This window comes from Spea bombifrons, chromosome 6 (genome assembly GCF_027358695.1).
Source record: "Spea bombifrons isolate aSpeBom1 chromosome 6, aSpeBom1.2.pri, whole genome shotgun sequence".
NCBI lineage: Eukaryota > Metazoa > Chordata > Amphibia > Anura > Pelobatidae > Spea > Spea bombifrons.
Genome location: NC_071092.1, coordinates 33,975,012 through 33,989,224, shown reverse-complemented (window position 1 = coordinate 33,989,224; position 14,213 = coordinate 33,975,012). Strand labels below are relative to the sequence as shown.

Here is a 14,213-nt window from a genome sequence, read left to right as displayed (position 1 = left end):
TGGAGGTGTCTTATATATTCACAGAACTTACATGTGCAATAATAGTACGAATAAAGGGTATGTTTCTGTAATGTCCAAGTGTCCCTGCTTTTGTAGAACAGCCCCTCTAAAGCTCACCTTTTAGTAGGATCACACTACAAGTAACTTTTTAGTAGTAAATGTACTGTTAATCTGCATAAGTAAGCAGTGATCAATATTTTTAATATTGATATAGTTGCATTGTGACAAAAAAACAATATAAACAATATTATTTCAATTTTATACATATATAACAACATTTAGGTACCCGATGGAAGGGAAAATAAAATCAAGAGAAATGAAAGTGAATTGGTAAGTATAATCTACAAATATATTATTAGTTTTAAGTGGAGCTCAATCATTAAAAAAAAAAAGTTTTTCTCTATTGTCAAGAGGCCATTTGATCACCACATAAATCTTTTTATGGCTGCATCAAGTATCCGGAATACAATTTGGTAGTTTTTTTTTCTTGTAGTCTGAATTGCGGTTATGGGAATATTTCTGTACTTTTACCAGGGATTAGAGTAGTACGAGTATGCAAATCAAGCCATACTAAGTATTTTGAATATGTGGTTAAATGGGAACTTAATTTTGATTTCTAGTATCAGAGTAAAAAAAAGTTTTAAACATTATTTTGCATAATATAATAACGCTGCATATTAGCCATTTGTATGTGTTCTAGTGCTATTTTCTTTGCTGAATCTACTGGATAAACACCCTGATTATCATACTGTCTTGGAGTAAACAATATAATGGCTCAGACACCAGCCTGATATTTTAACTAATGAAAGTCTATAGAGAAAAGGATTTCATTGTGCAAACATTAGTATTGCCCTAAAGAATCAGCTCAGTGCAGTGATCTACAATGTCACAAGACTAGCAACAATGGCATCCTTCATGTCTGCAGATAAATTACATTTATTGGGGAAAAATAAATAAAACCAGGTTTTTGTCAATGTTAACTTGTTTTACTGTTTGCAGCACTGTAGTTTATGTTCATGGGGATTTTCTTTTCCATGGAGCTACCCTTTTAAGCAAAATGTAGTTCTTTGAATATGTGACCATCATCCAGGTTTGAACCGGAGAACTCCAGGAGAAGCGTGCTACTCCGGTTCTCCAGGTAACCCACCGAGTCCTCCTAGGTCCTTACACTACCCAATCCCTACCCGTTTCCCCCATTAAATGGTGGTGTTTCCACTGACACCGCCAGGAACGCCCACTGACGTGAGCAGTCTTGGCCGCATCTTGCAAGGTTACCCCCCAAGTGTACCCCCCAAGTTCCCAGGTATGGTTACTATTACAAGAGACTTACCATGAAAGCAGCTTTATTTTTGTATATATTATTTATTATTGTATATAAGACTGTATTTGAAATTGTAAGTTTGGTAAATTCTCCTGTTATTGTCTCATGGGGCACTTGAGCTATTTTAGTAACACACTTTAAAATGAATATGTGTTGTCGTGGGGTGAAAAGACCTTGAAATATAAGACTTATAACGTTGCATTAACCCCAAAACGTTTAGGTGTTTGTGTAATGATATTATCGAAGCTTAGTAATGAACATACCTGGGAACTTTACAAAAATTTTGCATGGTTTTAAAAATGTATGAATTGATGGGGTAAATCGAAATAGCTGGGTTCAAGTATATCCCAAAAATAGGACATGGGCACAGACTGACCAGATTCCAAGAAAATGCACACCTCGCAAAGGTGGCCTTTTACCTCCCAAATAACCCGACAAACCCATGCATGGGGCAGATCACTGTACTCATATTGGGGGGTGTTTAACAGTGACATATACCAGGAGCAGTAAATTCATACCCAAAGTAAAATGTGTGTGAAAAAAACACAGGCTGAGGTAAACTGAATAAGCCAGCTTCAAACATACCCCAAATAACACATGGGGCAGGATGACTAAATGTAAAAATTCCGATTTGAAAAACACACACTTCCCAAATGTGGCTTTTTAGCCCCCAAACAACCCAACAAACCCATGCATGGAGGGTATTGCTGTACTTAGGAGATGCATTGTGGTGTTGTTTTGCTGTGGCATATACCAGGTGCTGTGAATTCATACCTAATGTAGAATGTCAAAAAAATAACAGAAAAAACTACTGCAAAGGTTGATAAAGGCTGTTGGTAAAATGTATGCATGGAAAGAGTTAAAATACCAGCATTTGAAATACCCTGGGGTATCAAGTTTTCAAAAATATACAGTTCGATGGGGTAAATTGCATTGGCCGGCTTCAAAGATGTCCTAAAAACAACAGCATCTAAAGAAAGCTCTTCTTTGTGTGGGTTCAGTAAATAAGAAAGAAAATTACAGCTAAACACGAGCGCCACAGAAATGTTAAAAAAAAGCCAATGTCACAAAGGGTACAAAAAATTATAAGACATTGTCACAAAGTGGTTAAATAATGTATATGCATACAAAAAGTGTAATCATACGATTGATTTGAATTTCTTATAGTCTCATCCAAGCGCAACTTGGGTGTATTCCTGTTCAAGACTTTTCACTGACGCAAGATATGGCAAAGATTTTCAGGCATGGTGTAAGAGTGACAAAATGTATGTATTTTGGATTTGATCTTTCCTTCTCTTTTTAAAAATGAGCACAATGTGTTTATTCTGTGAATATTAGCAGCTAGGAAAAAAGGTAATAATTAATTACATAATTATGTGGGAGAAAGGGCATTTTGTCATTATCTGCCAAATGTCTTAACCCCTTAATGACAAATCCCGTACATGTACGGGCTCAAAATGCATTGTTTTCAATGGGTTTTGGGACTGCCCATTGTCCTTAAGGGGTTAAACAGATCACAGGCTAGTGGAGAAAAATCTGTATGTTAAATACCACATGGTTCAAAATAAGACTCAGCTAATAAGATCAAAGCTAAATAACTAATTGCTATTTGCCTATGCCATTTCCCTTGCAAATGCACATTCCGTGTACATACATTTCATGTATGTCTAAAAACAAAATAAAAACCTGCACAGCCATTATACTTTGCCTGTGTATGAACCTTTTTTAATATGATGAAACATAGGGGTCAGGGGCAGGAGACAGGGATAAGGAGAGGCAGGTCTATTCACTAAAGTGCAAGTAAATAAATAAATCTAACTTAACCCCTCCATCCCATGGGACAGGGATGGCGTGGGGGAACGGTACAGGATCTGTGACCCTCCAAAGGGGATTATTTTTTCACATTTAGCCCTTCTCATCCCAGAGGGAAAGGACAGGAGGCAAGGATGGACTCCTAAGGGGCATTTTTGAAACGTTAACTCTCCCATTCCACTTGGAACCAGATGAGGGTGAGAGAAAGGCATGGCTTTTAGCAAGGATAAGCAGCAGGGGATTTAAAGTGGTAAATACCCCCAGTGTTATTTATATTCCATCCTTGGTTAAAACAAGGTCCTCCTTTTTGTTTGTTTTAATTATTGTTTAATTGTTTCCTTTTTTCTTCTTTCTATAATGTAGCCGAGTGGGGGTATTTTGAGAGTTATAGGCAAGAAGATGCAAGTTCAATAGACTTCTTAGCGAATATAAATTTCAGAAGGATACCTGTGCATGTGAACTAACTTTTCCATACACTTTTTCATACATGTAACACTAAAACCACATTATTTCTATCTATACCACACTGAAAATGTTAGATTTTATTTACAGGGAACCAGCATATTCTATAGTGGTATTTTAATGACATTAAAAATTAGGATATACAAAATTGACATTAATACGTGTTAAGACTTACTGGTACAAAAGGACAAGAGGGCTTTGTTCTAGCGAGCTTACAATATATTAAGAAGTTGAACAAGAATAAGACAGTTTAGGTGAGAATGATTTGATTGTAGCAAGAGTCATGCAGATAAATCAGTGACCTGGTGATGTTGAAGATGGAGAGAACAGATGGCTTCTGTCAGGATGCAGGTTGTAGGTATTAGAAGATTGTATGTTTCTATTGACTGGGTTTTTAAGTAGTGTTTAAAGTATAGTTGAAACATGAGTATAATCCTGGAGAAAGTAACGGTTGAAGAGAGATGCAAATTGAGGGCAGAGCAAACGGTGTGATTAGGAGAGTACTAATATATCTAATGTAACCCTCTGGTATTCAAATTGTACATACACACATTTTCTAAATTGCAGCCCAGTGTTTCAAATACGTTTGTGCATTGTGTGTGATGTAGTTTGATTTTTGCATTCTTCTGATTGCTTTTGCAGGTTTATCTGAGTTTTTAGCATTACAAGAAGGGAAGTTTGTCGCATTTTTGAATGCAACAATCCTTGGAAAGTGCTTCAGATGCAAACTATGGGAAAACTCATCATATGTATCCAAGCAACTTGAAAAAATTGGTGTGTGACATAAACATGATACATTTAAACAACAAGAGGTATAATCGATAGAAACTATAGATGGAGCAGATCAATATACACACACACACACACACACATATATATATATATATATATAAAATAAATCATGCTTTCAACAATAGGTATGCTAATTTATGTTTATTTTATCATTTAACAAAATGCAAAATGTGTGAACAGAAGAAAAATCTAAATCAAATGAATATTTGGTGTGACCACCCTTTGCCTTCAAAACACCAATTCTATGTACACTTACAGTTTTTTATGAACTCAGCTGTTAGGTTGTAATAAACATCTTTTAGAACTAACCACAGATCTTCTGTCTATTTAGGCAGCCTAAGTTGCTTCTCTCTTTCTTTATGAAATCTCAGACAGACGCGGTGATGCTGGGTTCAGGCCTCTGTGGGGGCACTGAAGGTAGTTCTGCAGAATAATTTGGGGCCAATCAGATGCCTCCCTGATGGTATTGCATGATGGATATATACCTGCCTGTACTTCTCATCATTGAGGAGAAAATTAACACTGACCAAATCCCCAACTCCATTTGCAGAAATGCAGCCCCAGACTTGCAAGAAACCTCCACCATGCTTCACTGTTGCCTGCAAACACTCGTGTTTGTGCTGTTTTCCAGCCCTTTGGCAAACAGCCGCTTGGCCTTGTTTAAAGCCATTCATAAAGACCGCTTCTGACAAGACTTCTCCAAACAGATGGGTGTACCAGGTTCCCACTGTTTTCTGGCATTGCTGAGCTGATGGCACTGCTGGACATAGTCCGACTGTAAAGGGAAGTAGGCATGATGTGTCTTTCATCTGCTGCACAAAGTTTCCTTGGCTGACCACTGCATCTATGGCCTTGAACATTGCCTGTTTCTTTGTTCTCCTTCGAAAAACACCTGGAAATTTCTGCCTGGGAGAAACCTTGCTGAAGCAGTACCTTGTGTCTTGTTGCTGTGCTCAGTCTTTCTATAGTGTAAACCTTTAGACATTAAACTGTATTGAGCAACCTTACCTTCTTTGGCTGTTCCTCACTGAATTGTAATCCCTTCTACACAGATTTTGCTTTAGGTAATGATTGTATTTCAACCTACATATCAAATTGGAGATCATTAGCACCTGATTGATATAATTGTTTAGTCATACACCTAATTATAAGCCTACAAAATGCATGACTTTGTGCAAGTGTACTTTGAAGAATTGGTGTTTTGAAGGCAGTCACACCAAATACTGATTTGATTTAGATTTTTCTTCTGTATCACTCGCTTTGTATTTTGTTAAATGTTAAAAAATGAACGACTAAAGGTGCTGTTCCACATAAATGTTTTCCCCAGCTTTGTCACATTTTTATATTTATATGAAACAACTATGGTATGCATCTTATATAAGCCTGTTCCTTTTTTTTTTTTTTTTTTTTTTTAAAAAAAACATACCGTTCTGTTGTATTTTCTTGTTGAAAAGATTTTAGCAGGGCCTCCTGTCTCTATTCATTGCTCAGCCTGCCATTTCTGACATAACATTAGGAGCGGTACCTTTAAGGCCTTCTTACTTATGGGATATCATTCCCATCACACCTATCACACAAACACCCCACTCAAAAACACTAACTCCCCATTACTGGTTAATGTGGCCTTTACTGTGAATAAGAATCTGTTTCACATACATGAGCATGATATGGCAGTAGGTGGTCAGACTGCTGTGATCTAATACATAGATGAGGGCTTTGGATGAATGACAAGACTCTGTTTCTAGGCAACTGTAGTATTTCAAAAAACGTTTTAAACACTGGTTTTAAGTCACATGAAGCAGTAAAGAGAGAACCAAATTGACATCTGTATGATGCTGAACAGGCATCAGGGGATATTTGTCAGAGGACTCCTAGGTGGAAGCACCTTTAACATGTCTATTTTCTATGGCATTCTTGCTTTACAGCGTTTTTTCACAACTGCTTAAAACTTTTGCACAGTGTTGGGAATACTACAATTCTTCTGTACAATTCTGGTACTTTTTTCATTTACCCATAGATACTTACAACATAATTAATCCTGGTTCCAGAAAGTGTCATGCCCATAAATCATATGTAAGGGACAAGAAGGGAGCCACAGGCAATGACAGTGACCATCATACAAAGCAAGTTTTGGTCCCCCCCAAAAAAAAAAACTAAAGGAATGCCCTCACATAACCAAGTACTCATCAAATAATTTACTTTTGTCATGGAAGGTGCTTCTGTGACATAATGCACATGTATGAACATACTCATACGCAGCTATGCTTAATAAGCTCAACCAAATGCATTCAGCAATATTCCCACATAAATACAAATACAGCTGCATTTATATACACAGATCCAGGCTTCTACCTATAGAGTAGGATGCTTGCCTTTTGCTTCCAAGCAGAGAGCCATGCAGTTTCCAGTCTTACTGACTGTAACAAGTTTCTGGTTATGCCTGTACCTGTTCAGTAACCATATAAAGAAAAATTCACCACCTGCTGTGAAGGAACAGACATTTTAGATGTACATGATCAGGTGTTGGTAGAGGTTTTTAAATGTTTGCTTTTGGAAAAAACTACAAATGTTACACTTGTTAGACTTGTTAGACTTGTAGCCTTGAGAACGCCACAAAGCATCAAGGACGTCTTTAAATTAAAAGCTGGAAATATAATTTCATATAACAAACATGCCATGGTTAAACGTCTGTATGTTACTGTTATTTTGGTGTAAGCTGTTGTGTGACAACTAAAATGTCACTACTACTGACAGGTGTTACATTGTCAAATGCTATGGTAAATACCGGACTCACAACATTTAAGAAGATTGAAGATACCAATGGAAGAGAACTTGAACTGGTATGTAAAAGTGTTTAAAAATATGAAGAAACTCATTACAATTTAAAAAAAGACCCAGTACCTTTAACTGTCCAGATTACAGTTTATGTCGTTGACCTTATAAGGCATACAGACACCCAAACAAATTACTAAGATATGTTATATATTTTAATACTTGAGTGGGCAATATTTATTGTTCATCTCTATCATATTTACATCTTCATTCCACATCATGTTTATTTTTCCTCATAATTTTAATAGTAATATGCTTTTCTATATAGATTGTTAATAGGCACCCTCCATTTGGAAATCAAATAAAAGAATCAGTAATGTATCTCCCAAAGTATGAACTTGGATTTGAACAGGTAAAAATAATAATTTTGTGCAGTGTGATTTGTGTATGTATATATATATATATATATATATATATATATATAATTCTTTCCTCATAAAGTGTTGGTATACAAAAGTCTGATGGTTTGTTATACTTTGCAGGAATGTCCAGTAATGTGAAGTGTTACAAATGGGTGTATTCACTAAGAAGTTGAGTGGTCAGTCAAGTTAAGGGCTAACTTGATCAGACTTTACTCCAGTTGCATGTCCCTGCACGCTAACACTTGCAAAACAACTGATAGATTCACTAAACTGTTGTTTGTGAGGACATGCAAGTGCCTAATACGTGAGGATATTTAAGTTCAAGGTCCTGACCTGTAACTTGCAAAATCACCCCCCCAACTACAGTAGTTTTATATATATATATATATATATATATATATATATATATATATATATATATATATATACTGTTGTCTTGTCCATGTATGATGTAGAGGTACCATGACAAGCCAAGACCCTGCATGGGATGTGCTATGGACAAATAGGTGAGGTGGCAGCACAAGAGCAGGCATTAAGCCCCAGATGCATAGAGGCATGGATCTACCAAAGTGCGGACTATGTAGAGGGGCCTTTGAAATGTGGTAGTAGACAAGGACCAGAAGATAGCAGTGGTGATAGATGTAGCGGTGCCAAGTGACAGCAACATCATGAAGCAGTATGAGTTGGAGAATTACCAGGGCCTGAAAGAGGAAAGTGAAGGCTAAAATAGTCCCAGGGGTTATAGAAGCACCCAGAGTGGCGCCATCCGACTCCAGGAACAACATCAGAAAAGTCTGTCAAGAAGAGTGCAGTGCCAGGAACAGCTAATATACTGTGCAGAACCCTCAGGCTTCTATAGAGAAGGACCCGAGGTTCAGGAAGACAACATTTGTTTTTATACGGTACTATGGGCAAAATACTTTAAAGTAAGAATACTTTTAATTTATTTTTTATTTTTATGATTTAACATAATGCCAACAAAGTACAAAAAAAATCATTTTGGACAAAATGTTCTTACAATGCACTTAGTTTTTTTGACTGTTCAGTTTAAATTAAAATTTGGTTATATGTATTTGTCCTAAATTTGTCAACTTTTCCTTTTGTCTTTAGTTGGCACGGTATGGTCCAACTATGGCAGAAATTGTTATCACCGTTCTATTAAAGAACTTTGAGCAATTACAGAGGAAAAGAACTGCCCCGGATTCACACCATGTAACACTTATTATTGGAGATGCAGATAACAAGGTCATTTTTAAGCAGAAGATTAAGTAAGTCATCTCTCTGTATGATTGTGGACAGTTGTTTAAATTGAACACCCTATAAATATTTTTTTTTACTGCTTACTGGTCTAAAAAAATATAAATGAATGACCCTTACACACTTTCAAGTCTGTTGTCAACTTTTGTAATTATAAACAGGTCTATATGTTAACATGCAAGCCTCCAAGTTAAATTCTTACATTAGCAAATACATTTCAAACATACATTTATTCCAGTTTTTAGATAGTGGCAAATGGAGTTATGGTAGCTAAGCAGGTTTTGTGCTGTTGATGACAACTCGTAGGCATAACATTATGCCTATTAAACACCACTAATAATGTATTAGGCTGGTGCTACTTTGGTTCACTAATGCAATCTACCACTGATCAACTTTATATCTAGAGAATGAACCTCCGGGACTCTTTTTGTAATCCTTCCTATTTTTTCTACAGCAGTACAGAGAACAGAAAAATGCTGTTTGACATTTCAGTTTAAATTATTAAAGCTATGCTATTTATTGCAGTGATTCTGCTCTTTTAAAAACTGGAACCTGGACAAGAAAAATTGAAATCAAAAGAGCTTCCAAATCAGAGGACCTTAGTGTAAACCTAATCAGCTCAGAATATGGTAAATACATGTTTTATACAAAAATAAAAATATTTTACTAAAATTTCCTGAAGAGCATCAAAAAATAATTTTAATATCCACATAGTTCTGTAGTGTACGTATGGAAAACTATATTATATTTCTTTGTTATTTACTAGCAAGATAGAATTTAAAACACTATGTTTTCACAATATAACACATGAAATTAGAAGATATTGGTAAATTGTATGAAAAATAGATACAGTCATAGAAAAAAACAATAGCAGTTGCAGCAAAGTGAAATATAGTTAAATACTGTGTATCATTGATTTATTATATTAAGAAGAATATTAAAAACTGTTGCAAAAGCACTTATACTTTTGTGCTAAAGATACCTCAGTATTTCTTTAAAAGTAGCATACTTACTAATAATAATTGTAATGCAGAGTGTGGTTTTGATTCCCAAAGTTGGGCTTGATATTCAACAAAACTTCAACGTTTTTTACCTTGGACCAAGATTTGCTACAGAGATGGAAGATCAACACAAATCTAGAAGTGCACTTTCTGATGCAAGCAGCCAAAACGCTAGAACTGGTAATTCATTAAATGATGTACTTTTTGGGGGTTAAATGGGATTGAATGACAAGCAGTTATGTTATGGCATCAAATTAAAATATTTGGGGGGGTTAACATATACATAACAAAGATATACTTACCTATATAGATACAGCAGAAGTTGAGTACCCAAAGTTTTTGGTTTTATAAGTGCCACAATCTAGTGTAGCTGTAAAGCCTACTTTTTATTCTGAACTTGTCAGGAGCCAGGCTTACCTTGCCGGAGGGTGGCAATGCACTCGCTGGTTCAAGATCTGTATTTCATAGGGCATGCGCATGCAGAACCATCCCCTAAACGGGGTCATATGCAATTTGTATGTCTGCAGAGACATACTTATATTGTTTGGTACCTACAACAGCCCGATAGAACCACTTAAGGATACAGTGAAGACTTTGTAAAGCCCATACACTTAGCACCATTTTTGTAGAACCACTTGCCAACAGTTCTGACGCTTGGCCACACTAAAGCAAACCACACAATATTAATTCTAGAGCATCATTAATGCATGGCTGTAAATTTAATATATCAATATCTTCAACATGGCTTAAAATAAGATTGTGACACACTATGAACTTTTGTAACTACATACTGTTCACACACTTAACCTATATAATGGTCTTATGAGTCCACATTTCTCAAAGCTTATCACTTAATGCTAACCCCCTCAACCACTGTCCCATTCTACTCATCTATTTAAGTGCCCTGTTTCTTAGTCTGCTATTCAATCAGAAAATGAGACCTCTGAGGTCCCAAAAGTATGTGACATTTTTTCTGTGTTTGGCCAATTAAAGGAATCAATGGTTACTAAAGACACTTGGACCAATACAGCTATATCACTTTTGCATATTCTGGGGTACTGTATGTGCACAATAGTGCAACCCAACAGATTATATAAGGGTACAAATGTAAAAGCACATAGTGATGACTGCCTAAAAGATTTAAATGTTGCTTTTTTTATGCTCGGAGAAGAGAGTCTCACGTTTAAGTGTAAACCCAAGGCATCCGTCTGGGATTACAAAAGAATGGTGGTTGGCAGCAGATGGGCAGCCGCATTACACTGCAGAAAATATGGTATTGCTATTACCTTATAGACTCCGCAATATAGCAATAGTGAACCAGTTTGTTAAGAACAATAAATCTATATAAAAAAAATTTTTTTATGTTGTTCAGGTGGTGACATTACCATATAATACCAATTCAAAACACATAAGTATTTCTCACAGGGAGTACAAGACTTAACTAATTATGAACCATAAGTGTCTCGAAGAGGGAGTGTTCCTTATTCCAACTTTGCCATTACAACTCACTTTTGAGTGGTGTGGGGGTACCATTAAGAAAAGGTGAAAAGTCAGAGGATGGAATTATTCACTAATTGAAAAATCAAGCTTAGTTGCATACCATTAGCATTTTCACTTAATTAGTGCACAGTGTTCTTCAGGACCTACTAGCAGTAGTTATGGTCAGCATAAACAAGTATAATAAAATATACACAGACTAGTCAGTAGTTCCTTCTGTCAGAGGATAATTATTTTAATCTATCCAACTCATTCATGCTGATTAAACTAGACTTCAGTTTAGTTCTCTATAGTAAAAAAAAAAGTTTGTACAACCAAATAACATAATATAATTAACTTTCATTTCATGAATTTAAATTAGCGACATTTGAAATTCATGCTTTAGTTTTTATTTTTTACTAAAAATGTAGGATCTTGTGGCACCCAAGCAGCAATAAAAAACAGGATGAGAGAATGCAATCATCATTGTCGAAACAAAGATGCCTGTGGACACGATTGCTGTAAGTTGCAAAATCTTAATGCAGCAATAAATATAAAAGCAAAAATGACATTTTGAGCTGAGACTAGAAACATAATTCACGTTATAAATTATGGTTTTCAGAGCAGAAATATGTAGATATGGATATAACAACTTTAATTAGATTGCAGAATATTCTATAGTTTTATTGCAGATGTTGCAATGTATAAATCTGTTGTGATATTTATGACATCCTAGGATACTATTATACAAATGGAGTTTCCTACATACGGTTAAAGATGAGATGACTTATTTGCTTATTGCAGATATTGATCAATGCATTGTAACAGACATTTTTTAGCACTGTATAAATCAAAAAGTTATTAAAATCTACAATTGTCTCCTGCACCAGTAGCTTGATATTGATACTTGTTGTTATCCAGTCATCCAATAATGTATGAACACACAGCCCATGAACACCCACGTCCTCTCATCTTTAAAGGTTTAGACCTCTTTCAGATATATATATATATATATATATATATATACATATATATATATATATATATATATATATACACTTCTTGTACAAGCTCTGTAGCTCTCATGTTCTAGTCAATGGGCATTGAGCTCAATCAATTGGATTATTAGCAATCAATCACTTCTGAGCTATCTGAGCACTGGTACTTGCCAGTATATATGTAGTTGGCTGCAGTCCATCCAAGAATTGTCCTATGGAGAGTGCTCTTTATTTTGTATTGGCGAATATGGCCCATACACTACAAGTATATGGTCCATAAGAACTTTAATGTCCTATTTAGTACTATGGGGTTCTTCAATGTAACTGCATCCTGCTTCAATACCGTAGCATGTATTGAATACTCACATGTATGCATTATAATATAATTTGTTATTTACAAATTATAGGTAAAACTGGAGTCACTCAAAAGGCTGACATTAAGACAAATTCAAACTTTGCTTCATACCTCACTGATCTGAGGATTCGAAATTCAGTTTCATCAGCTCCACCAGTAAAGAGACTAAAGGTAACATGATCAAAAAAGCCAGGATGGCGAAATTCAAAGGGTATCTCGTTATATAAAATGCCTTTTGCAAAATCAGCATATGGATTACATAATGAATCTTACATTAGCCCACATAGTTAAACCAACCTCATGCAGCGAAAGACCAGTTGAAGTAATATGCAAAAGAGCAACCCCCCACTGTGACATCCACTACATTGCTGCTCAGGTATCTGATGTTTAGGAAATGGGGCATTTGTAAAATGATTTAACATGTTTGTTATAATTCAGTGCTGTAATAATTAGCTTTAAAGTATTTTTTATATCCAAATGCTTAGTAAACTTTTGTTGTCTTTGGCTAAACATCTAATCAATACAGTAATGAAATGTGATTACATTTGACAATATTTTAGACTTTTGCTTTATCTAGTTGAAATAGGTCAAATGAATTCCAACTGTTTTTTCGTAACCGTCTTTGAAGATCATTTTTGACGGTGCAGTCTGAAAATTATTTAATTTACATTTCTTATAATTCAGCATCAATTCTTGTTGTGATCTTTATAATGTAAAGCAAATTATCTCATCTATCTGACTTGAAATGTTTTATGTGAATTTGAGAATTTGTTAAAAGCATTGTTTCTTGACATTTAACAAAAAAAAATTGATTTTCTAAACAGATGCAAATGGAGAGTGAGAACAATATAATGAATCTACAGACATTTGTCTACACACCAAAAGCTTCAATCACAGCATCATTATGGTAAATATAAGTTATAAAAAAATGTTTTGTTATACCTATGGAAAAGGAAGAACTTTTTGACAATAAATATACTTGTGGATGTCTACCACGGCTGGACAGGTAATTAAACACCAGTGGCCAATATGTGACACATATGAAGGCACTGGCTGTATATACACAGCCCCACACATTCATGCAGCCGCAAGAAAGTAAGAGTGTGCAGATGTAATGCACTGAGGACATTGAAAGGTCGGATTTGATCGCAGATAACAACCATTCAGCCCATCTAGTCTGCCCATTTTTAGATTCAAGATAGCTTTATGTCTATACCATGCATATTAAAACTGTGTGAGTCTCTATAACTTCTGCTGAGAAGCTGTTCCATTTATCTACCACCTTAAACCCATTAATGCATTGTGAGCCTGTACATGTACGGGCTTTGCTGTGAAGAGGTTAAACAAGTACCAGTTTTAACAGGGCCGGCCCAAGACATAATGCCGACTGGGGCGACGTTTAAAATGCCCCCCACCCCATTATCTACCCTTCTACTCCCTCCCTCCCTATTATCTACCCTATCTACCCCCCCCCCCCTTTGTACTTACCTTTCAGCAGTCCTGCAGCGAGTCTCCCTGCTCGGTCTCGGTGCCGGCTTGTAATGC

The 14,213-nt window shown here is 35.7% G+C and overlaps 1 protein-coding gene across 1 annotated transcript in view; it reads left to right on the top strand.

The window, feature by feature from the left end:
• Positions 1–14,213, top strand: part of HFM1 (helicase for meiosis 1) — a 51,558-nt gene that overhangs the window by 16,818 nt on the left and 20,527 nt on the right. Inside the window, exons 22-32 of the mRNA XM_053470308.1 lie at positions 283–330; positions 2,489–2,586; positions 4,238–4,369; positions 7,142–7,227; positions 7,488–7,571; positions 8,692–8,849; positions 9,364–9,467; positions 9,894–10,019; positions 11,747–11,836; positions 12,721–12,839; positions 13,493–13,575. Of these exons, the coding sequence (XP_053326283.1) occupies positions 283–330; positions 2,489–2,586; positions 4,238–4,369; positions 7,142–7,227; positions 7,488–7,571; positions 8,692–8,849; positions 9,364–9,467; positions 9,894–10,019; positions 11,747–11,836; positions 12,721–12,839; positions 13,493–13,575 (1,128 nt within the window). The remainder of the gene's footprint in view (positions 1–282; positions 331–2,488; positions 2,587–4,237; positions 4,370–7,141; positions 7,228–7,487; positions 7,572–8,691; positions 8,850–9,363; positions 9,468–9,893; positions 10,020–11,746; positions 11,837–12,720; positions 12,840–13,492; positions 13,576–14,213) is intronic.